The sequence below is a fragment of the Echeneis naucrates genome, chromosome 22 (genome assembly GCF_900963305.1).
Source record: "Echeneis naucrates chromosome 22, fEcheNa1.1, whole genome shotgun sequence".
In the NCBI taxonomy this organism is placed as follows: Eukaryota; Metazoa; Chordata; class Actinopteri; order Carangiformes; family Echeneidae; genus Echeneis; species Echeneis naucrates.
The window spans coordinates 6,519,786-6,544,581 of NC_042532.1; the positions used below are offsets into that span (position 1 = coordinate 6,519,786).

General features: G+C 39.5%; 2 protein-coding genes across 2 annotated transcripts; one reads left to right on the forward strand and one right to left on the reverse strand.

Moving 5' to 3' along the window:
• Window positions 1–93: 93 nt before the first annotated feature.
• Window positions 94–11,997, reverse strand: metap1 (methionyl aminopeptidase 1). Its single transcript, XM_029493816.1, has 11 exons — window positions 11,860–11,997; window positions 10,418–10,469; window positions 10,067–10,176; window positions 9,446–9,506; window positions 5,905–5,996; window positions 5,743–5,826; window positions 4,708–4,846; window positions 3,882–4,013; window positions 2,989–3,132; window positions 2,824–2,889; window positions 94–2,337 (listed from the first exon to the last, which is right to left on the reverse strand). Exons 1-11 carry the CDS (start codon window positions 11,974–11,976, stop codon window positions 2,171–2,173), a joined length of 1,164 nt encoding a protein of 387 aa, XP_029349676.1. The 5' UTR covers window positions 11,977–11,997; the 3' UTR covers window positions 94–2,170.
• Window positions 11,998–12,100: 103 nt separating this feature from the next.
• On the forward strand, window positions 12,101–20,455 carry eif4eb (eukaryotic translation initiation factor 4eb). Its single transcript, XM_029493817.1, has 7 exons — window positions 12,101–12,130; window positions 13,177–13,280; window positions 15,425–15,520; window positions 15,697–15,760; window positions 16,979–17,092; window positions 19,494–19,633; window positions 19,722–20,455. Exons 1-7 carry the CDS (start codon window positions 12,113–12,115, stop codon window positions 19,834–19,836), a joined length of 651 nt encoding a protein of 216 aa, XP_029349677.1. The 5' UTR covers window positions 12,101–12,112; the 3' UTR covers window positions 19,837–20,455.
• Window positions 20,456–24,796: the final 4,341 nt, after the last annotated feature.

Consider the following 24,796-nt stretch of genomic DNA (forward strand, 5'->3'; position numbering starts at 1 on the left):
TTTGACTGACCTGTCTTTCTGGACAAAACTTTTTTGAAGTTGTATTATACTTCATCCACAGTTCACACGTCTTTATGAACACACATACTCGTCCAGAGCTATAGAAGAGTCATTTATTACTCCATTAGAAGAAATACAAAGATGGCAGAGAAACATGATCGCATTAGTCCTCTGAATATGTAGAAATAATGAATGCTGCTCACACCAGGAAAACCCCCATATCAAGGTGAAGGGTGTCAGCTGAGATACGGGGGAAACGTCAGTCAGTGTGCCTCTTAAGTCCTAGATTCACACGTTAAGGCTCAGTTTGCTACACCAGGGCTATTGGAAACACAAGACACCAAAGGAGTACTCCTTAAAGCAGGATTAACAGGTTGAACACTTCAACGACTTCATGTCAATGAAGATGAGGGTTCCTATCAACATTAATCTTATCCTGGATAAGTACCTACATGTTGTGTGATTGGATCACAATTCTCTTAGCAACCAAGACTATTGTCCCAGACTAGCTGTGCACTAATAATAGCCACATTCAGTATAAACCAATAGCGTAAGATTGCTTCTTTTGTGGATGCTAAAAGGAAAAATACTGCAGTGATAGTTGACCTGGAGCTGGTATGTAGCAATTAATCAGCAAATTTATCATTTTCCCAACAAAATAAGTACATGACAAAAGCTCCAGCAAGTTGGGAATATATTTATTTGCTTTCTTGCAAAGAGTCAAATAAGATTCTTGATACCACTCTCATGTCTGTCTGTTAAATATGAAGCTTTAGTCAGGCCATGACTATCTTAGCTTGGACTATTTTTGAATAAAAACTAGGAGACGGGGAAATGGCTAGGATGATTCTGTCCAAAGTTTAAACACTACATAACTAATGCAAATATAAAAACACAACTTGTCATTTATGCAAAAAGTTTGGACATTGAATTAGATATGGTGGACAGTGAAATTAGGTACTTGATGAGTGTTACTGCCATCAATTGGATTCAATTTTCACCTTCAGACAAGCCCAGACTGGCTGATTCCTCAGGTCCAGTCTTTATACTAAAAGTCACTGAACTATGTTTATTAAACAGCACCACAGTAGCTAATTTATGTATGTGATATGCTCTATTTGGCTTGTTTCTCTACAAAGATGTATGACAAGTTTTACAGCTTTGGACAAAACCAAACTACCTGCCTCCCCATGTTTTCCATCTTTATTCTAAACTAAGCTATGCTAAATGTATAGATGTAGCTTCATATGTAACTTACATGTAAGAGATGTTAATTGATCTTCAGCAACAAAGCAAAAGCCATGTTTTCTAAAACATCAAACCCAAATCCAAGCTTAATTTAGCAGGCACGCTTTTAAAGACATTTCTAATTTTTATGAAAAAACAGTATTTGTCAACAATTGCAACTTCGGGGACATTCGTCAACTGCATTTTATTAAATTTTATTATTTATAATGTAATTATAAACTGTTTAAATATAGAAAGCAGTTGGAATCCCACAGAGTTAGAGTTGTTGACAAATACATTAATAAATACCTAAATTCATTCAACACCGCCTTTCAACGCATTGCATTAATTGCGTCATGCTTTAAAAAAGCTTTTCAGCCCGGTGTGTATGCCCAGTGCTCTAAAATAACTTGGTAGTTTGTGAACATGTGTGACTTGTTGACCCTGTTCCCTGGTACTCTCCTGTATCTCTACTATTGCTGGTTCTTTTTAATCCATCTCTGATAAATTCATATGAAGGCTGATTATGAACATGAGCATGAAATGAAGCTTTGCATGCTGTACTAGTTGGATTTGCCCTGAGCTCCGCATATCACATAACAACTAAACATCTGGTCAAAGCTCTGGGCGCTCTCATCCAGAGGCCAGAGCAGGTCTGATGTAAAGCCTGACGTCTAAGCAAAACCAATTCTTATAAATACTCTCATATTTCCTTCAAAAGATACAGTTTTCACTAATAAAGCAATCCACATTTGCTGCAAGACACATTCAAGTACTTCCATTTACTTTGAGGAACTGATATTTAATGTAAAGACCAATGAGAGCCAGTTACACTGAGCTCTGGGAGTGGTGCCTCTTGAGATGTGAATATTTGTGTGTGAGACCCAGAGGTGCTGGGGGTCTGTGTCTGCACAGTCCAGTCCTTGGCATGTTCTGGTCCGGCCTACATTTGACTCAGGAAATGAGCGCGACCGTTTTCTTCCAAGCGGCGGGTGAGGATCTCGCAACCGGTCTCTGTCACCAGCAGGGTGTGTTCAAACTGAGCCGAGCGCTTTCCGTCTCTGGTTACTGCCGTCCAGCCATCGGGCCATGTCTCATCTTGCCAGCCACCTGAGATATTTCACACAAACATACACACACAAGGCTTTGGACTAAACGCTATCAATAAAACAGAGATGCCAAAACAAACGCTCCAAATCCTGCAAACACTCACTGAATACCCCAGAGGTATAAATTCTTAAATGACCTGTTGGAAGGCAGGACTCGGTCTGCTGCTATAAACACCATTTAAGCTACTGCTAGCCAGTCAACAGCATGAAGCCCTCCTCATTCTTATGCCTATGCTTGTGTGAAAACTGAGTGAAAATTGAGTTTTGGCTTCACATACATGATTTCAGCTAAAAAATATGCACTGCTTATTTTCCTTCACTCCTGTTATCTTCCCTGATCCTGACAGAGACAGTTTTCTCTATTTTATTTTCTATTTCATAATTTATTCTCATTTTAAAGGTGCAAATTTTTGTGCACCTTTAGAATGATGTAATTTACATTAATTCAAATCATATTTATTCCTAGATTTTTGTATTATGCACTTACCTTCACATATCATGGGCTCTATGGTAAACACATGGCCTGGTTTCATAACTCCAACAGCTTTGTTTTCTGGGAAATGAATAAATAAAGAAGTCATACTAATGAAAGGAAACGATAAAGTAAATGAGAGCTGAAGACTCTGATCATGGACAGTACATGACTACGTACTGGCATAGTGTGGCACATTGGGAGCGGTGTGGAAAAGTCTGTGGATGCCGTGGCCACAGTAGCTCCGCACCACTGAAAAACCATTGGCCTGAGCATGCTTCTGGATGATGTTACCCAGCTCTCTGTAACGAATACCAGGCTTCACTGTGAACACATAAGCAAAGAAGTAAGCATGACGCATATCCGCTTTTATTAACTGTAGTTAATAACCTGACCAGTGATAGCATTATGAGAATATTACCAGAGTTTAATAAATCATAACATAGCAGATGCAGAAACTAGAGATAAAGACAACCAGTGACACTCACCCCTATGGGTAATTTAGAGTTACCGATTGGGGACATCTTTGTACTGAGGAATTAAACCCCTGCGTACCCACAGGGCACAGCAAGATGCGACAGTGCAAACCATTGCACTACTTAAACACATTCTTTACACTGGAAAAAAATGTAATTAATTAATATGCATGTATAAATCTATATCTAAAAATAAACAACTTCAACTTGCTCTAAAATGTCAATGCTCCCTGGTGGACAAACTATGTAATGCCAGCACTCTTGAATTGGCTTCAAAGGGCATTATTTGGCAATAACTTGATTTGTCAAGTTAATGCGTTTTGTCCAACGTTTTTTTCAATAAGCAAAGATGAGCTTATAATAATAATTAGGCCAATTTACTTATTTCAAAACAACATTTGTATGTGTGCTAAAAAAAACCTTCATTGCTAAAACCTTGCTGCAAGGTCTCAAAAGTCAAATAAAATAGTAACTGAGAATGTCTGAATGTGGCTTCAAACTATTAATAGACCAAAACAGCGAAAGCGGAGTTGTTTCCATTCCATTGGACATCTGCAGAATCAGTAAAATAAAAGAAAGTGTAGTTGAAAAACCTACCAGAGTCGATGGCTTGCATAAGGCATTCATATGTGGTCTGAACCAGCTTCTTTGCACCTTCATCCACCTCTCCAACAAAGAAGGTTTCGTTGAGGTCACCATGGAAACCATTGTGGTAGACGGTTATGTCCACTGCGTAAGGATGAGATGATGAATACAGTGGAGGCAATGCAAAACTCAATTCTACTAGGTTTACCTAGTAAGGTAGTATAGTACACAATCAGTCTGAAAATGTGAACATGCATGCTCATAAAAAAAAAAATAAAAAAATCAACCTGTTTATGCAGCCAAACAAAATCTTCACTTTTTAAAAAATTGCTGATGAAGTTGGAGCTCCTGGTGGGTAAACAGGAATGCTTCCCATTTAAGGTGAAATGTCTGCTAGCAGAAAATCTGACTAGCAAAGCCCCACTGATAAAGGTTAATGAAACAATTTGTCTTGTCGGACCACACAGCGAGAGATGAGTTGCATGCAAGTTCTCCATCTGAGGTCGTGAGAGGAGTGGCTGATGGAAGATATTGCCTCAGCAAAAATATTCATAACAAGGCTAAAATCGGCCGATCTCCTGCTGACACCATTTAAGAATGCTGCTAAAACCATTTATCAGGGAGAAGTGTAACACCACCTTCTTTCTTCAGCCTTCATGAAAACTTTTCTAAACTTAGAAATTGAATTTGTTTTTCTAAATTACAGTTTCGTCAAGTTTGCTGACATACAGGCAAATCTCCAGTGAGTCATTTATATTTTGCTTGGTTTAAACAAAATATTTAAATCAGTCATAGAGATGATACTGTCACTGATGGTGAGGCAGTGCAATGAGCATACCATTGAGGATATCTCCATCTTGTAGTAGTCTTCTGTCCGGGATGCCATGACATATGACTTCATTGACGGATGTGCAGCAGGATTTGGGGAAGTTGTAGTAGTTGAGAGGGGAAGGGTAGCAATTCCTCGCTGTACAGGCCTGAACAGATAAATCACAAATGAAGGACAGGTAACGTAAAGAGATTAGTTAGTCCTCCCCACACAAGTTGCTGCCCTGTAGAAATTGCCACAGAGTGAGTTCAAATTACATCTGTACAAGGGACAAGGATGAGCTTAAGCAATATTACATAAGAAGTAATAGTGTATTTAAATTTGTGTAAAAAGAACTGCTGTTGAATTGTTTTTCCACAGCAGGAGGGTGAGTGGGGTAGGGGAACTATGTAGAAACTTGCTCTTGCATCATTTATCAGCAGTATGTGTACTGCAGGACAGGACAAGCTTCTGAGGCAAAGAGACACAGAACTACAGTACTTTGAGCTAAATGCTAACATCAGCATGCTCACATACTCAAAGACCACGCTAACAAGTTGATGATTACCAGATATTTACTTGGATATAATCCTACTTTATTCCGTTTTTGGTAATTGATATATAGCATCAAACCCAGCTGAGGGCGATGGGAAAGTCATTACATGGTGATGGTGCAAGATCTCAGCGCCAAATTTCACAGGTATCCATTCTATAATTGTTGAGACCCATCACTTAAAAAAAAAAAAAAAACAAAACACAGCAGTAAACCTCACAATGGTCCTGAAAGAAATGTCAATGGGCTTTATTCTTAAAGGGTGAAGCTATCCAGTAGTTTGGGAGCTATTTCAGTACATAACAACTGAATAACGCAGCCAACACTGGAGCCACCTGCAAGGCTAAAAACAATGGGAATATAAACTGCCAATAGGAGGACTATATGGTCCCATCATACACAGTGGGTATAGTACATAAGGAGCGACATTAGATCACAAAGAGGAGCCTTCAATATATATGTGTGTGTGTGTGTGTGTGTGTGTGTGCGCGCACAAGTATGTGTGAACATACCAGATGTACAGCGTGATCAATTTCTTCTGTTGTAACTCCTGGTTTCACCATCATGGCGGCAATGTCAAGGACTTCACGTGCCAGCTGCAAATGACGAGCATTACTACCAACTTGCAATAAGTAGAACTCAGTAAATGAAAATGTGTTTGTTAATTTTGTTACCTTGCACACGACTCTCATGGCCTCAATGTCCTCGGGACACAGGATCTTGATCTGCGACGTCCCCTTCAGGAACTGCTCAGACTCGGACATCCCTATGGACAGAAACACGGAAAGATAACTAGTGTCACTTACACATCGATACTCATATGGGGCCTTGTAAAACAATTCTCTTCTGTCAATTTTCAGATTCAGCATCAACTGGGGACATCGCAGCTGCATTTACATTCTCCTAATCCATTTTCCAATGACAGTGACAGCTGAGTAAAGTCATCTGGCTGACAGGACACTTAAATATAGACTTGTATTTACATACTTGCAAACTGTATTTGTGGCAAAATAAATAAATTTTTGCAATTTCAACCATTAACCAGTGAAAGCACAGACTACATAAATGTTTTATAACAAGCTAGCCTGAGACAAGGCACCTTACATTATTTTCACCCTTATTGTTAAGTTTTACCTTCTGTGGTGTCTGACTCCAAGCAGCTCCAACAAGTCAGATAGTACAGAATTAATTCAACTCCAGACCATGAACTTAAGTTCAGTTTCATCCATTCTGAAGAGCAAATGCATCTCTACTCACTACAGTGAAAGCAAAGTCTATTCTCAGAAAGCCAGGACTAGAACCTAAGACTGGATGTATATACTTGTGATGCAAAATCTTCTAATGACATTTGAAATACAGACTCTTTTTTTTTTTGTGATGTGATTAGGCTACGTCACAACTATGACATACATGCCTACTTTACAGTTACACTGGGTATACAATGTCAGCATTGACTTTTAAATCTCTCATTAAAACTCATATTTAATTTTAGCCCTTGTCCTGATGGTGTGCAAATACAATTGCTTTAATGTTTTTAATGTTTTTTTCTCATGTTAGTATGGCTTGTTACTATGTTTTTTTAATTATTATGCCTTTCACACATCATACATACACCAAACACAATATCTTAACTGACTGTCTAAACCTAACATTGTCTTGCAAGTGCTATGGTGCAATGGATAACTAGCTGTTCCTGCAGAGAACAAACTACAGCATCAGCACCTGAGCAGAGGCAGACTCTTATGACACTCACACTGTTGACTCGGAGGAGCAGAGTGGGACTGTTACTGTTATAGGAAACAACAGAGACACAGGTGTCAGCGCATTCAGCTTGACAATAAATCAGACTGCCTGCAATACAACTATAGATCAAACAAGATCAGAGCATATTTTACTGTCTGTTCTAGCCTGAAAAGCACATTAGAAGCATATTTAAATATCTGTTGGTTGAAGCATTAGAGTAATCAAAAATTCGCTGATCTATAATTTATTAACTCAATAAGATGATTGCTGAATGAACATGAGCAGTTGCCTAGCAACGGAGACTTTAGACAGGTTTGTGTACAATTACACAAATACAACTCTTCTTTTGACCCCAAGAGCCTACAGTGTGAGTGCAACCATCAATTTGATTTACTTACACTTCGATAGAGCAGCTCAGAAAAGACACAAAGAAAATCAGTGTGCACAGAGTGTCATAATGAAAAGGTTCTCTTCTAGGAAGCGGTAAATATTGTCAATGTACATGTTTACAAAGCAGATCAAATCAAATGAAGAACAGATTTGAATTGAGCTCAGTCACTGTGGTGTATTAAGAAACATTAGCCTGTTACAATTGTGCTCCCATCCTTGAATGGACCTCACCACAGAATCAAAGGCAACTGTAACCATGACTACCTGAGTATGGATCTATGCAGTTGGAAGACAAGGATGGAGAGGTTGCCATGGTTGCACAATGAATGAATTGCAAAAACAGACACCACCAAGGCAGGACAGTTGCGGCTCTTCTTAATTACCACAAAAAGAAACTGGTGACAGCAGGCCTAGCAGCATGTTTATGTCACCATTAATCAGTCCAGCAGTTTTTGATAATCAAGCCAGTGGTTGAAAGAGTTCATACTGAGGGATTAATGGGCTGTTTAACAGACTAAACACAAATTTCAAAAAAAAGTGAAAAAAAAAAAAAAAAAATAAATAAATCACTCAGTAATAAATCTTAAAAATTGCCCTGTTAAGCAATATTTGATATGATATTACATTTCAATTGATGAATCCTGCCCTATTTTTACTCATTATACTTCACTAACATTCCTACTGAGAAAACTCACCACCACACTGGGTCATGTGTGTGGTTTTAATTTAGTTTTCACTTTAAAAGAATATTATTAGAAAGCACTTTCAATATGGCATACATTTGTTCAATTGAGACAAGAGCTTGTTCATGAACGGCTTTTACTTTCAATTGTTATTAAACTTGAACAGACGCTGGTCTTGTTCTTCATTCAGTTCTGTCTTCGGCATTGCCTACAGGGCTGTGAGTTAATCTACCTATTCTCTTGCTGAAGAGCTCTTCCCCTGCCATCACAAAACGCATCAACTCATCTGTGTATTCATGCAAAAATCTATATGCATGGATGACCACATTGTCCCGACACACTGAGACAGAACTTCAGCAGCTTGAAGCTCTGGCTAACATACTGTAATGATCAAATCCTCAATGGGTTGCAGAGGTGCAAGTGTGAACTCTTCACTCGTCCAGTAGGTAAGCTATTCTGATTGGTACTTGTGGAGGACTGCAACTATAATGGGTAATTTCAAGGCGGTATCATTTATGATGGTGAAGTGCTCAGAGGGCACATCCTGCTCAAGTGATTTTGACTTTTCAGTATCTCAGTTTTTAACACTTTGAACTAAGAACAAGTAGGTTGTGCTCAGGGTGGTGCTGGGTGAGAGCACGGAGTCATAAGAATTAAAAGCAGTGATCCTCTCCGTGGCAATCTGCCCATAGGAATCTGACAGTTCTTCTGCAAACAAAAAAAACTGGTTTGTTTTTTGTCAAAGGCTAAAACCAGTGGGTCATTTCTAAACAAACTGACCAACAACACCAATGAGACATCCTGCCCTTTTGAGGGACACATCATCCCATAAGCACCACTGCGCCAAATCAAATATAACAAGTGATTGCTAATACCTCTCAAGGTGATTATCACTCGACTGTGGCATGTACTGTGGACTGTCAAATAAGACAAATTGTCTCAAGTGATGCAAGCAATTCTGCCAGAGCCTTGAGGAATATAGCCTTCTAACTGCTGAACTGGTTTGTTGAAGGGGAAAAAAGAAGGGTTAGGTGACATCTAAAAAAAAAAAAAAAAAAACCACATTGTTTTAAAGGATAATACCAAACTCACTCAAGTAGACAATGGGCCAAAATTAAAGATATATCAAAACAATAATATAGTAAGATATTGTCAGTGGAGATAGTCAAGTAGTTAGTGTTGAGTCCAAACACGGGACCTGCAGTATGATTCAAACTTTGGACACACTTTCCCATTCATTTCAATGAGAAAGTCTCAAAATTTTTGACTGGTTGTGCATATCATTCACCTTGCTCTTTCCTTGATTCCTGGCCACCTTGCTGCCACTTACTGTCCGCACAAAGTCATGAAAAAGTCCCAAAATATTTATCTATATCTTGTAAGAAAGAAGTGTGGTTACCTCTAGGATGATCAGCATAGTCAGGTCTTTGGATGTCACTAGGTACGAGTCTCATGGGAGTCTACAAAATTGGAGACAATGGACAAATTGCTTTGTTTAATTCACACGAAGTAATGTTTGACAGAATATTTAAAGCAATCACATACAATTATTAACATTGCCCTGTTACTCTATCTTTCTCTCTGTCTCCCAAGTGCCCTTCAGTATTTTCAATAATTGTTTTGACACATCCAACAGATGGACACAGCAACAGGTATAACTGTATGAATTTTAAGCTGTTAAAAATATATGGGTATAGTGTGTAGCTCTTAAGGTTTATCATCTCTGCTTAAAGGAGTTTATATACTTTGTAAAGCATGAAAACTTGCTGAATAAGCTGACAAACTTTCTTCGAACAATTTGCAGAATTTTGTCACAAAGGAGCAGTTGACATTTAAAGGTTGTGGTTAACAAGGGTCATATATGGGGAAACTTTCCTGTCCAAGTTGCTGCCACTATTAGAGGAGTTTGGGGTAAATGAGAGTAAAAATTTTGATAAAACTGTGCAAATGAGTTAAACACCTTTGAGTACAGCTGAATGGAGACACACACAAAAAAAAAAAAAAAAAAAGAAAAACTTACCAGCGGATAGTGAGGACGAAGTTTTCCTGTGTAGCGGTAGCCTGGCCATGGATCTGTGTTAATGTCCTTTTCCACACAGTTCTTAGATTCATTCTGGTTCTTGTCCTCCTCTAACAAAATATAACAAGGTCTCTAAAGCATCTGAAACAACTATGTCAATTCACAGTCAGGAATGTGATCCACTCAATTTTTCTAACAGGTTCTGAAAAAAGATCATGTAAAGGTAAACCTAAAATTGCCTCTATTATAAACCAACATGCAATCACATGCATGTATTTATTGTATTTATATTATTTGGGTCCAACACAAAGCTTGATGCTGGCATTTTGCATGACTGACAGTGGCACATACTTGCTTTTTTGTGCAGCAACTTGTGAGACGCCCAGCTCCCTTTGAAACATTCCTGAAAATAAATAAAGACATTACAGATACATTGCATATTGTGCCCTGAAGCGCACTTGACTAAGCTAACAATTACACACACAGTTGCTAAATTTATGCTGATATGCATCTTATTCAAACTGTAAATTACAAATTAACCACAGCAGTTTTTCTTGCTAACTTGTCTCTAGAATATGTGCTCACTCAATCAAATTAGTCCCATGACAACTGCAGTCACAATGCGATCATCCGGCATTGCAAGACAAGATTAGGGATATTGGTCTTGTGGCTTTAATCTTGGTTTGACAATGATTACAACCCTAATTCAAACCCAACTAAAAATGTTGGCCGTTTTCCCAATATGTCCCGTTATGTGTTTATGTCTCAGTCACCTTGCCATTTGTTGAAAATTGTGCACCTTAATTGGACAGCTGGCAGAGAGAGAGGAAATACAGAGCGCAGGGTCAGATTGCGCTGCCAAAGCTACTACCACAGCAAAGACCCATAGGGTCAAATACCATGGCACACCACAAGAGCGTTTAAACTCCCCTCTAACCTGTAATAAGGTTTTTAACTGAGAGAATACAGCATTAGATCCAGATATTATTCCTGGATTTAACGTTTTCCCAGCATTTAAAACATGGTATAGGCTCAGAGAAATCTTCAGTAAAAAGCAGCTTACTGAAACATTATCGATGTGGCATTAACTCACTTGACTTCTTACAACCTCCTGTATGATGACTGATGATACGATTGTCACAATAGTTCTGACAATGCATTTAGTACTCATACTGTGCACAAGCTCAGCATGTAGAGTAAATCAACAGGTGACACTCAGTCCAGTGTGAGGTTGAGCAGCAGCTCATCTTTAACCTGACAGCTGTCGTGGAGTACCAGGATGAGAGTCAAACATCATGGCACCAAGTCATCTGTCACGCAAAATGAACTCTGCACTACTTCACAACTCAAGTTATCACCCCTTGCAGCCCATTGAACTGGTGGGATACCCCAACATACATGCTTCTTACTCAGTTTAACGCTCCCGTCAAAAGATCTTTTTATTCTGTGGGGTGTTCTATTTTGGACAGAGAGTTTGGACCAGTGACTTTCGCTAGCCAACTTGCAGTTAGCTAGTTAAACCTCTTCCCCCTTGGCCTGAGATAGAGACAGGATCGGTTATAGTCGCCGGCTGCATTATTCATCCCCGGCAATCTGTGCGGCATCACACAGCCAGAGGGCATAGGTTAAAGTTCAGCTGATACGCTATTAGAGGGGTTTAGCCGAGCACCTACACATGCTCACCTAGCTTGGCGGTTAGCATTAGCAGCCTCGTGATAAGAGCAAGGGGGGCCTCGGTGTGCGACCACAGGCGACATTTAAACCGAGCCAGCCGGGAAGGGGAAAGGCAGTACCTGAGAGCAGAAATAGGAGCCTTGAATGCCAAGCTTGATACATGTGGGACACTGGAGTTTGGCGTCCTTGCTGCAGCCCTCCGTCTCACACTCCCTCCTGGTCTCGGTGCTCGCCATGCCTTCGTCTGCAGGAGAAGGGGTGGAGTCGCCGGGAAGCAGCCGGAGGCGTCACACTGCGCATGTCCGCAGCTCCGCCGTCACGTTGCACGGCTCGATCCAATCAAAAGAAACTTTCCTTACAGAGATTTCTAAGATGGCGACCGCCGAACCGGTGAGCACTTTTCTTATGAGAACATATGAAATCATTTCGGAGGCTTCTGGCTTCGATTACGAGGCGAAGTTATGATTTAAGTTTACGTCCAGCGTTAAAAAAAAAGTAGTAATTGAAAGTAAAAGCGCCCTTTGTTATCACCACACAGGCTGTTATGAGCAGTTACAGTGTGCTTTTCTGTGCCGCGACCGGAGCTCTTCCAACTTTAAGGCTGACGTTACAGCTAAGCGACGTGCCGTTAACTTTTGCGAGGAGAAACACACACATATCCATCAGAAAACAGTCATTTTTGATATCGTCGCGATTATCTGTTTGAAGCACAGAGCCGGTTATGGTGTTATCTACACACTCGAGTTTGTTATGAAGTACTGCTAAATTCGGCGCATCAAGTTTTTTTTTTTTTTTTTTTTTTTTTTCCTTCCTAAAAATGTCATCTGTCAAAGGTGGTCGACAGCACTCCCCGCTGACCTCCACGTAAAAACATTAGCTATTCTAGTCGTTAAGGGGGGATATTACTATAAAATGATGGTACAGCAGCAAGAGATGCGGTTTTTATAAATTTATTTTAGCTTAGTGTGTCAGTTATGCCGAATTTAGAGTATGGGCTCTATATTTCTGTTTTAAACGCTTAGGTTCGTGTTACAGCTGGTGTTTAGCTTTATATCAAACACGGAATAATGCAACTGGCAAATATGGGAATGGAAATGGTGTGCTTTCATTTATATGTATGTGTGTTAGCACTGGCGCTTCAAGCGGCTGGTGGTGTTAGCAGCGTGTAACAGAAGTTCATGAGGCGTTTCATGAGTACACAACGCGGCCGTCACGCATTTTTTTTAGTTTACTTTGGAGGACAGCTCATCCCATTCGGGGTTAGAAACGATACAACACTGTCAACTGGACGCTATCTGAAATTTCGACTTTTAATCTAATTGCATCACCAAGACAGAGGGACCCACTTGTGCAATGAACTGTTTGTAAGAGTTGAGGAAAGAGATTAGCCCCTCTCCTCCCTGTTCGTACCTAACTTGTACCAAACTTCGTTTTAGGAAACCAACCCATGTCCACCTCAGGCTGATGAAGATGGAGCTGAGGAGACTGGGCAGGAGATTATGAGCCCAGAGGCCTACATCAAACACCCCCTCCAGAACAGGTAAGCCTCAGTCTGCAACCTCAGCTGTGTGTGAAAAGACAAGATCAGTGTAGGCAAGTGAGTATGAGTGGTTGTTTGTCTGTGTGTTGGCCCTGTGATGGATTGGTGACCTGTCCAGGGTGTACCTGGCCCTCGGCCAATGTGAGCTGGGATTGGCTCCAGCAACCCCGCGACCTGGAAACGGGTATGCAGTTGAAGATGAATGAATGAGTGAATTTAGTAGCAGTCATGTTTAATCAAGAACAATCAACCGATTTTAGTGAGCGTTTCACTTTCTGTAGCCGTCATAAGTGTTTTCCAGCATAGTTTTAGGATGTTTTTTTTTTTTTTTTTATCAGATAATGAATTAATTAGTCAGAAAAGTTTTTGACAGCTTGTCTTTTTTGTAAACTTAGTATCACTGGTCACTCAAATATTTTATATAATTTTCTAGTTTTCGTGTAAGATTGAATAGGTCTACTCCACTGAGGCAGACACGAGTGTGTGATACTGTATTAAGGTGTAAGTAATGGAAAACAAAGCACATGTATCCTTCAGCTTCAGAGAAAAAATTTAATGGTTCACGTATGACCAAATAGTTTGATCTCTGGGCATAGCTGAAGAACTGAATGACCCCTCTTCCACATAAATGAATGGTGCTGGCTCCTGAAGAGGTGAAGGCGAGACATGAAATAACCGTTTACTGACAACAATGGCTGCTTTGTTGACTGAGAGGAAGCAGAGCAACTTCCAAAATTGTTCATAAACAGCTCATGATAAAGAAAATAGCATATCAAATTGCCAAATAAAAATGCATACTATTAAGATGTTTGTTCTCCAGACTGATGACCAATGACTTAGTAAAATGGAAAATAAATGTTATTACCTAATTACATTTGTTTATTTCTCACCTTGAGGGGGCGACTTGACCTGGCAGCTCATTTTAGGATAACTGTTGTAATATAAATGTGCAATGTATGATGTTACCTGTGCTACTGGTCCTGCCTGTGTGTTTTAGTATTCTTGAAGTGGATTTCTTCTCACAGTGTAAGCAAACCTGGATCTGAGACTGTGATAACGTGATGGTCTGGTGACTTGTCCAAGGTGTTTGAATTTTTTTTTCCCGGAATCCATACTCAGATGGTTTCAACACCCATTGGTGCTGAATACAAATAAGCAACAAATGAATATTTTATATATTTTTAAATTCCTCAAGGAGATTTATGTTCAAAAGGGTCAAAAGCAATAAGACAAACTCAACAGAAAGCCAGTCTGTTAAAAGCAAAAGTATATCCTAAACACTGGTGACTCACAGCACAGTTGTTAGACTTGAAGTATACTGACAGTTGTCTCTGACTGTTTGGTTGGTTCAAGTCTAACAGAATGCTTTTATTTTACTCCACTGGCTCAGACACACTAGTATTCAAAGTGCAACACAAACAGCATAAGCCCAGGGTGCAGAATTCATTGATTTTTATTGATCCGCATATTTCTTTATAGAGTCATGGGGTGCTGGAGTCCATCTCTATATGCAATTAAAGCCAAAAAATGTCATGTCAAGGTCCTTCAAAGAGGCTGTAGAATAAATGCTCCTTCCAATTATCTCCCATGATCAAACAGTCAATCATTTTAGTGGACAAATTAATAGGGAATACACAAATGTAATATAAACTGAAGCCAGACCGACTGCTGGGTTGTCATGTTTGCTGATTAAACAGTCTGTTATGCTTATACAGTTCAGCTGAAGGGAGTGTAACTTGTGTAACTTGACTTCTTCTGTCCTTTTCTGGCCTTTATTTGGGCTACTCTCACTTAAAACACTTCCCATAGCTGCTGACAGACCAGCGTCTCTAATGGCTTCATAACAGTGTCAACAGCCAGTTTTCCATTCTTTTTTTTCCTCTTCTTCTTCTTTAACCTAAAATGCTTAAGGCAGATGCTAAGCCATAAGAGGATTCAGCATTGAGCAAGTATGAAACAGTGCCACAATTAATTGGACCACAGGAGTGCCGACGTGATTTACTGAGCAGCATCCAGGTGCATCAATGTGTTGCCGTCACTTGCTGCAGAGCCCAATGGCTTTCGGTCGCCTTTGTTTATCTGTGTTTAATTAAGGGGCTTGTTACATTAATGCAAATTTCCTCTCTTCTGTTTCCACCCAACAGATGGTCTCTGTGGTTCTTCAAGAATGACAAGAGCAAAACATGGCAGGCCAACCTACGACTCATCTCTAAATTTGACACGGTTGAAGATTTCTGGGCGTAAGGAGCAGTAAATCTCTCTGAGTCTTTTTTTGTTTTTCTGTGCTTCCATTGAGCAACTGGAGCAATAAAATGTCATGGCAGTGTTTCTGAATGTTTTACTGTTTTTGAATAATTTACTCATGCAAGGATTGATTAAGCGTGTTTTGTTAATGCTGTGCTCTTGTCATTTCCAGCCTCTACAATCACATCCAGTTGTCAAGCAACCTCATGTCAGGATGCGATTACTCTCTCTTTAAGGTAAGGTTTTGTCCAGTGGTGGGAGTGAACAAACAGTGAAGTCAAATACAGATTAAAATCCACACCACTACTTACAATCGCTTTATTGTGTGTTTGTGTGTTAATGCATATAATATAAATGAGAACATTAGTATGTCCTCTCAGTGGCTTTAATAGAAGGCTTTATCTATCTATCTTATCTATCTAATGGCTGTTGAAGGCCTTAGTTAAAATGGAAAATCCATTTCCATAGACATTAGCTAAGACAACAAACTTCGAGCATAAATAATACAGGGAAAAAAACTCATTTTTTCTTAGTGGTTATTTAGACGGTTGGGGTCCTGTAATTGCTTTTCAAAGTGAACCTTGTGAGAGCAATTGGTACTGAATTGCAAATGTAATGCATACATTTTTATCACCAGCACACCAATAAACCCAAATTGCAAGATTTTTTATAATGGCATAAGTGCATTTTTCCAATGAATTCAAATAAAGCTCCTGCTAACAGAACAACATCTAATTGAATTGTTGACAAAAAGCATTACATTTAATAACATTATTACTGGAAGGAATGTAAATAAAAACAGATTTTCTTTTTTCTCTGACAAAACCTCTCTTTTTACCAACTCAGAGCTCATCAGCCTAAAAGACTTAATTCAACCAGAAGTGCTGAAAGAAAATGAGAAGCGTGGGTGTAAGAGAAAAAAGCAGAAGATAGCTAGCAGCCATTAATTACACTGTGTTTGTAGTAGGTGATGATGATAATAATAAATGGTAACAGCAGTAATCAAATATAACTGCTCTTTGATCTGTGTGCTTTTATGGAAATTATTAGCAGGATCTACTGTGGCAAATATTAAATACTAAACTTATATTCATGTTGGGGGAGTTAGTCTATCTGCACCTGTAATGTTTAAGTTTTACAAATTGTACAGTTGGAAGAAAATTTTGCTTTTTACCAAAAACTTGTATGCATGCCTGGATAGGAATGCAGCTTGAGAAAAAGATGTTGGACAAATATGTAGCCACTACTTAAAGTCCTGAGTTCTTGCTTCCTTTTTAGTTTGGCAGCTTCCAAATGTCTTAAGATATTTAAAGAATTTGTACTGTGATTATCTGCAAGTTGGAAAAGAAAGGTTTTCTAGGCACTGTTGAAAAAGAGTTCAGATTCAAAAGCTGTTTTGAAAATTTGGCAAAGTGGTTTGGGATGCATTTTGATGGTTATAACTATGGCTTCAGGATGGCATTGAACCCATGTGGGAAGACGAAAGGAACAAACGTGGTGGCCGCTGGCTGATCACGCTCACCAAGCAGCAGAGGAGATTAGACCTGGACCGCTTCTGGCTGGAGACGGTAGGTTTGGCTGAGCTTCGTATCCTATAAAGTGTTGTTATTCAAAGAGGCTCTCTTAATCATTTTTACAGCCTCCTCTAAAAGTAGTATATTTACAAGCTGCTTCCAGCTGTAATTAGTTGCACCACTCTCCTATCACATTTCTCACACTGCTGATAAAGGTTATTACATCCTTTCATACCTTTTTAGAAGTCTTGTCTGCAATGATTGCATTTAATCATCTTTTTGTGCACAATATCATTTCTAATGTATAAGAAAATTCACCATCACTTTGTCTCTTCACGGAGCTGACACTGAGTTCAATGGCATCACAACTAAGTCACATTGAAAACAAGCTCTACTCATTATTGGGAGTTCTGTTGCCACTTTAAAGGTCACTGACAGTGATACAGACGTCTAGCACAGGGCGACTTGCCACTGAGCAAACAGCACTTACTGTCAATACTGAAGTTTCCTTCAGTATTGTCCTGAAGGGGTGAAACTTTGTTTTTCCAGTGACAGTCAGATTAATTGTTTAAGCATAAGTTGGAAGGAAAACTTTTTTTAATGTGACAATTTTAAATACGCCTTTCCTGAGCTCTGATATTGACTGAGTTTTGGGAGGAATATTGGCATCATAAAGTTTTTAGGTGATCGGATAAAAATGTGGGTGGAGAGCAGTTGAGCAGGATGGATCCCAGTCCTGCCAACGTGGTCCTGAAATATGATTTAGCAGTATGAGTGTTCAAATAGTAATTTAATTCTAAATTGGAGACACTAGAAATGTGTCATGTCTTTGTGAGAAGAATTACAGCTGTTAATGAACTGTGGACAATAAGGGCTGCAAATGCAACACTGCATACAATTGCATCAAACTGTAATCTAATAATAACACACATCCAAACTATTCAGCTTCATTATATGTTGTTTCTATGTGATAACAAACCTCTCCAGTACAAAACACAATAAAAACAGTCAAACCACAAAAATTTCCAATTCCAAGGTACCAACGTTTTCTACCAATATTGCTACTGAGCAGCAGTCCAGCAGATGAGAAATATAGCCTAGCTGTTTTTGTTACTTCTGATCTTTTTCCAGTTTGGCATTCAGCGAATTTGTCACGTAACAAGTTTTACAAGCAGATCTGAGAATGTCCAAGTTCTGACAGATATCCAGTCACCATGGTGTGTGGTACATGGTTCTGTTTCAAAGCTAATGATACCAACCTTTGATCCATCATACGATTTTGGATCATTAATTCAGACTATATTTTTATCATTATAAATGTGCAGAAGGGTGAAGCACAAATCCAAAATATACCATTGAGAAATATCTGTGTGTATATACATACACACACACACTTTTTTTTCTTGTTTCTTCAGAAGGTTATATTGCCACTTCCAAACGAAAGTCTTTCTGCCTCACTGACCTGGGGAAGTTCACACATGAAATATAAAAATAAAAAATGGCATCTTACCCTGAAAATGTTGTTGTAAACCAGTGAGCAGGAATCTTCAAGTGCTTGCTGATTCTCAATAATTGAGGTGACAAAGCTAACAATAGCCGTGGTGTAGTATTTGCAGTTGCACTTTCAACAGCATGCCTGTCCCTGTCGCTGCAGTGCGCTGGGGGGGTGGGATCCAGTTGTGGGGGGGCTCTGGCTGGGGACCTGGTTCTCACTTACCTGCCTCCTAAATTGCACCTACATCACTACATAACATACATCCAACAAAAGATTTGAATGCACCACACCTTGGGGGACGGACTGGGGTGGGTTCATGGGGCACGCTGTCAGTGCAGGCTGCAGGACAGCAGCTGCAGCCCACTGACTTCTCCTTTCCCCCAATCTTAATTCACCACACCTCATTCAGGATTACTTTTTCACGGTGCAGGGCAATGCTTGCTCAACAGGGATTGAGGAAGCACAGGAAAGAGGACACTCTCACTTGCAGTTAGTCTTGGCCTGGCTTGGGGGGCCTGGTCCTCCGTGGTTGGGTGGCACATGGGGTTGGCGGACTCCCATCTCACCAGAGATCTACACAGAAACCCTCTGGGTTCTCATAACCCTGAGTTAGGTGACAGGAAAAGGACAGGATCCTTCACTCCACCAGTTCCTGCCAGCACCACCTGCTTCCCTTCCCCTGTCCATCCTCCCGTATCTCATCTATCCTTTGTTCCCTCCTGCATTCACCAAGGTGTAGCACTGCCCTCCCTGCCTCACAAAGGTATTTTCAGTCAATAAAGATCAACAAACTAGCTTCCAGGGAGGGCTGGTGATGTTCGCACACATGCACTGAAATAATAAAATATTTAGCTGTAAGGCTATCGCTGCATCAATCTCATTTAAAGTTGACACACTGTGTGCCAAAAAAAGTCATCAACTTATGACAATAGCTTTTATTCCTCTCAAACGCTTCAACAGCTGCTATGCTTAGTTGGAGAGGCCTTTGACGACTACAGCGATGACGTCTGTGGAGCTGTGGTCAACATCCGCACAAAAGGAGATAAAATAGCCGTCTGGACATCAGACTATGAGAACCGGGAAGCTGTAACACACATAGGGTGAGTGTTGTTTTTCAGCCTCAGTGTTTGGGCCACCAGGTGAAGGCATTCCCCACATCCTTTCACTGTGTCTTTTTCCTGTCACCAGGAGGGTTTACAAGGAGCGTTTGGGGCTTCCCATGAAGATGACTATCGGCTACCAATCCCACGCAGACACAGCTACCAAAAGTGGCTCAACCACCAAGAACAAATTTGTTGTTTGAGAAATACCCTATGTGCCTCTTTCCTTTTTTTCCTTGTCTTATTTGTTGTTGGTGCATATGTTTACTTTGCTGCAAAGACTCTGCGGAATGCAATCTGGAAGGAAGAAAACCCCAACCAAGAGTAGATGCCAAATATTTCAATAACCTGGTCAGGACTTGAACCACAGGAAAAAGAAAACAATGGAAATCTTCCAAACACTAATGATGAGCTGTATACATTGTAGAGAGCTCTAGGAAAGAAATATCTGATGATTTTTTTATTTTTTTTTTAATGGCAGAGAATCCTGAAATGCAAAAAAATTTATATTTCTCTCCCGTTTTCTACAGCATTATTGAATTGCTGTAAACCTTAATGACATTAAACCCTCTTAATTTATTGTATTAATTTTCCTGCATATTATTAGATTGTTAGATCTCTGTTTTATGCTCTTTTTTGCCTTGGACTGTTGCATTTAATCAAACTTTTTAAAGTATTTCAAGACTCATTCATTTGAGCATTAATATAATTAAAAACAATGATTTTGCAGTTATGAACTGTTAAATTGTGTAATACTTTTGTGCGACCTGTACTTGCTACATTCCTTGTTATAAATGAATTGCTTTTTGATTTTCAGTGGTGCTGTATTGTAGGATATAAGCTTTAATGATTGGCTAGTATTGATCCTTTGCTGCAAGGCAAAAAAGCAGAGGATGCTTCTCGTACACCGTTCAAAACCGTTCACCGTTTCTTTTTTTTTTTACCCATGGTCTCAATTCCCATTGTATAAAGTTTGAATACTAAAGGAGACAAGATCAATCTTAGGTAAACAGTAAAAGCCCTTCCCACAGCTTCCAAGCAGCTTAGGTTCCAACCATTAGCCCTAGCTGGTGTGAAAGTGCTAAATCTAAATACACCCATCTCATCATCTAGAGATCTTCTCAAATGTCAGTATGAAGTTCTTTTTTTTTTTTTGTTTGTTTTTAAGCAAAGGTTACTTTGGGCAACGCAGCGTCCAACCTCACTTCATTGCCACTGGGACAGCTTTAAAAATGTCACTTCAACATGACAAATGTCATCACATTCTCAAGGATCGGTATTCTTGAAGCCAGCAGGCGAAAGCTTCTACGACTGGATCCATTCTGATCAGATGAAGCGTTAAGTGAGCTCCGAATCGTCATCAGGTCCTCGTTGACGCGACTACATGACTGTGGCAGTAACATTTAAAGGCCAGCTGATTTATCATGTAAAATCCTTTAACTTTAACTTTATCAGTGATGCAATATATGCATGTCTGCTGGCATGACAAAGTGGCTCACAACAACACAAAGAGGCAAAACATACACAAGTGTGCAAAACCTTAACAAAAGGCCAGACTGAACATGTGCATCTTGAGTCCTCAGACCTTATGTCCAATAGGAGTCAGTTCTACGTCTCCTGTTCAAACCTTTACTAGAAGTTAATGTGATCAAGATGTCGCACTCGCTGTGTTTTACATTCATATCAACACACAGAACAACCCTTAAACACTACATTCCACACTAGTTCTGCACAAACATATTGCAACACAACTACAAGTTTCATTGAAATAGTTCATATACCAACAGTAAACTCATTTCTAGTCAAGTTCGTCACTAACAACAAACTTCTAAGATATTACACCAAGAATTACACATTTCAGTTGAACAGAAACTGAATGTTTTATTGTCCAATCTTAGGAATCTTATTGTTGAACACACATCATGTCAATTAATACTTGTAATAAAATGAGTTCTATTTCTATTAATTACTGCTAGTGTTGAGAGAATCATGACATTTGCACATACTCTAAAATTAAGACAGTATGATACAACACTACAATAAATCCTCCCTCTACGTTAAATGCCATATTGGAGGTTGCAGTTGGTGATATGTTTGAATTGTATGCCTTTATACGTACAAAAAATTCCAACTCCTGATATTTATGGGTTGGAGAGAGAATGCAATACTGCTCAGTAAAACTCTTTTTAATACCATTTTAAATCGTAATATTAGTATATAAGAGTATATAAGTCATTTTGTAAAATGATGGCACATTATACATTCTTTTTTTAAACAGGATGGAATGATTAATGCCGGTTTGCCCACCAACATATGGTGAATAAAATATTTTTATTAGTTTATCATGCATAGCTATAAAATCAAATGTCTCAGTCTGCACAGAGAAGTAACCCCAAGGCCACTGACAGTGCCACTCTATTAAATGAGGTGACAGACTAACCTTGGCGGCGATGAACACAATCAATTTGGCAAATTGAACTCGCCTGCTGACCCCCCTGTAGCTGCTGTGTCTCCTTGTTTCCCAAGCAGAGGCACTTATCAAAATCCCAAACCCTCCAACGTGAGATGATGGTTCAAATCAATTGAACAGAAGGGGCATAAGGCAGCAGGGGAAATACAAATTAAAGGCTCGAATTGGAATAGACTCCCAAATGAAAAAAAGTATCTCTAAAACAATTTGTTTCGCGATGATATCTATGGCCTGAATCGAGCAGAAAAGCACAATAAAGACAAAAGCATAAAATGTTATTACTGTGGAATATTTATCCAAACTGACTTGTTTAAGGGGCAACGCTGGGTATCTTTGTTGATGCTGTGGCTCCAGGCAAGTTCAATACTGTAGGTAATCATTTCACTGCTGTCCATCACTTTACACTGGAGGGAGCTGCAACCCCGTCCACCTTTAAACTGGTGCTGGTAAGGCCAGTAGGCAGTACAGGGATGGATTTGTTTACAGCCGTAAGTCTCCATCTTGCAGGCTTTCATCTTAAAAGGCAGTGATTTAGGGGGTTCAGCGTTATGAGGATTACACCACAGTCTTCTCTCTCTGGCTGGGTTTTTTTTTTTTTTTTTTTTTTTTTTTTACATTTATTTTTTTATTCATGGCTTTTGATGGTGGCATCTCACAATTCACTGAGGAAGAAATTAACCAAGGCAGCAACACAAGCTGCATAGTGTGTGCAGGGGTGAAGAGGGAATTTCAGACAATCAGGAAAAAAGAAATTGCATAAAATATCAAGAAAAGCGGATTCTTGTGCTGTTATGGATGTAGGGGCACTCGCAAACAGATTCTCTGTTGTGGCTCAGTTTTAATTTATAGAAACAATCTATTTCAGCAAGGATATTGATATTTAACATCACAGAAATATGTATTACCAGTGGTGCTTGGTGTCCACCAATATAATTAGGATATTACATTGTGTAATGCTCTTAGAACTAAAAAGGATTGAACCCACAGCCATTTGTAAACCTAAGTATTTTATCAGCTTACCATTCTGTAGATGGCTGATCAATCTCCCCAGGGTGTGTCCGGGTGCTCATTTCTCTCCCAGCAGTGCGAGGATCAATGGCTGGATTTGTTCACCCAGATTAAATGAATGACGGGGGTAATGAGAGAGGCAATTAGCCTGCCTTGTGGCTGCGTGTTTCAGAATGCTTGGATTACATTTAAAGCTCAGACACATACACTTAACATATATACAGAAGGCCACCTGAGACTTTATGAGCACAACACAATGATGGCGCGTAAAGCCGTCATTCAACACGCCGTAGTGTTTCCAGTATTGATCCATACTCCCTGTGCACCTGCAGTGCCAGTAGCACTCCACTCCGGACAGCCAACTCAATGGAAACAGCATATTAGCACCATGTTGGCCTTCCATGGCTTGTTCCCAGTACACAGTAGGATTGATTTTCACACTTTACTGATCACCTGTAAGCTATATTTTAGACTTACACCAAATTATGTTTGTTTTTGTTGTTGTTTAGGGCTGTCAAAATATGAATGTTTTTAATCTGATAAATCACAGGGTAGCTGCGGATTAATCACCATGCCTGAATATAGCGGAAAAATTCAGATTTTCGCTGTGTATTGTTGGAAGAGAAGGCTAAATGACAGGACGTGAATTTAAAAACTGCAGGTGTGAATACATATTCAATGAGCAGACACAGCATGAGTGATGTTGATTTTTACATCTAATTTTACTGGCAGGAAAGTGAGGTTGTGTGTTTCCAAAAAGTCAAACTATTCCTGAAAGCTGTGCCTTCGCCCACGATGATCTTTGCTTTGGGGCGTAGTTCTTTTGTGATTTTCAGAACCTGCCTTTTTTAGAATTCAGCGCTAGAAAAGGCTCTGCCCTTTTCTTCTGTCCTTTTGCTAATCGAGAAATGAATTAATGAACACAGTTTTCAATGTGTTAATTAACATGGTGATTTGTTTCTTAAATACAGGCGCTCTCAGTCGTGTCCTCAGGCCTCACAGCGGTGCTGGCTATCGGTCTTATCAGGTGGTTAAATGCAGGTAAATTACGTCACGTCCATTAGTTCCTCACTACACAGTTGGAATAAAAACCAGTAGGGCTGTGAAATCACAAGATGGAAAACCAATGTTTTCACATGAAATTAATGGGAGAAAAGAAATGATTTCTGTTACAATAACGTAAGTCAGTAAGTTTGACCATTTTCCAAACTGCTTGAAAATATTCAATCAAAATAATTTCGCATCAATTCCAGCCTTGTGCCTACAACTAACTTTTAAAAGGTGGCAAGGTCGTTTGTAGCAGAGCTGACAAAAACTGGAGATAATTAGTGTGGCCCTCTGTGAAGTTTCATGGTGTTTGCACTTACGGTTATGTATTAATTTAGCTGGCCGTAATAACCCATGCCCCCCATGTGTCTTTCAGCTGTGACAAATGAGCCCCAAAGAGTCAGTGGTCATATTTAACGTGGTGTCTTGATTCACTGAGGTGAATATTTTGTCAGGCCCTCAAATACGTTAGCATAAAGCATGGCTGCTGCAGTATTTTTTGTGTAAACACTCAATATTGGCAATCTAAATAATGATAGCGCTTCTTTCCTCTTTTTTTTGTTTTTTTTTGTTTTTCATTGCAAGCAACAGACCTGGGTCAAACCATCTACAGCTGAAAAATCAACTTGTCAGTATTT

What these genes read in the sequence shown, in the direction of transcription:
- eif4eb (XM_029493817.1), top strand. An exon ending in ACGGTTGAAGATTTCTGGGC is followed by an intron (nt 15,521 to 15,696) that starts GTAAGGAGCAGT and finishes TGTCATTTCCAG; the next exon opens with CCTCTACAATCACATCCAGT. An exon ending in ACCGCTTCTGGCTGGAGACG is followed by an intron (nt 17,093 to 19,493) that starts GTAGGTTTGGCT and finishes ACGCTTCAACAG; the next exon opens with CTGCTATGCTTAGTTGGAGA.
- metap1 (XM_029493816.1), bottom strand. Translation starts at nt 11,976, where the DNA reads ATGGCGAGCACCGAGACCAGGAGGGAGTGTGAGACGGAGGGCTGCAGC. An exon ending in GTTGCTGCACAAAAAAGCAA is followed by an intron (nt 10,177 to 10,417) that starts GTATGTGCCACT and finishes ATATTTTGTTAG; the next exon opens with AGGAGGACAAGAACCAGAAT. An exon ending in CAATGTGCCACACTATGCCA is followed by an intron (nt 2,890 to 2,988) that starts GTACGTAGTCAT and finishes TTCATTTCCCAG; the next exon opens with AAAACAAAGCTGTTGGAGTT.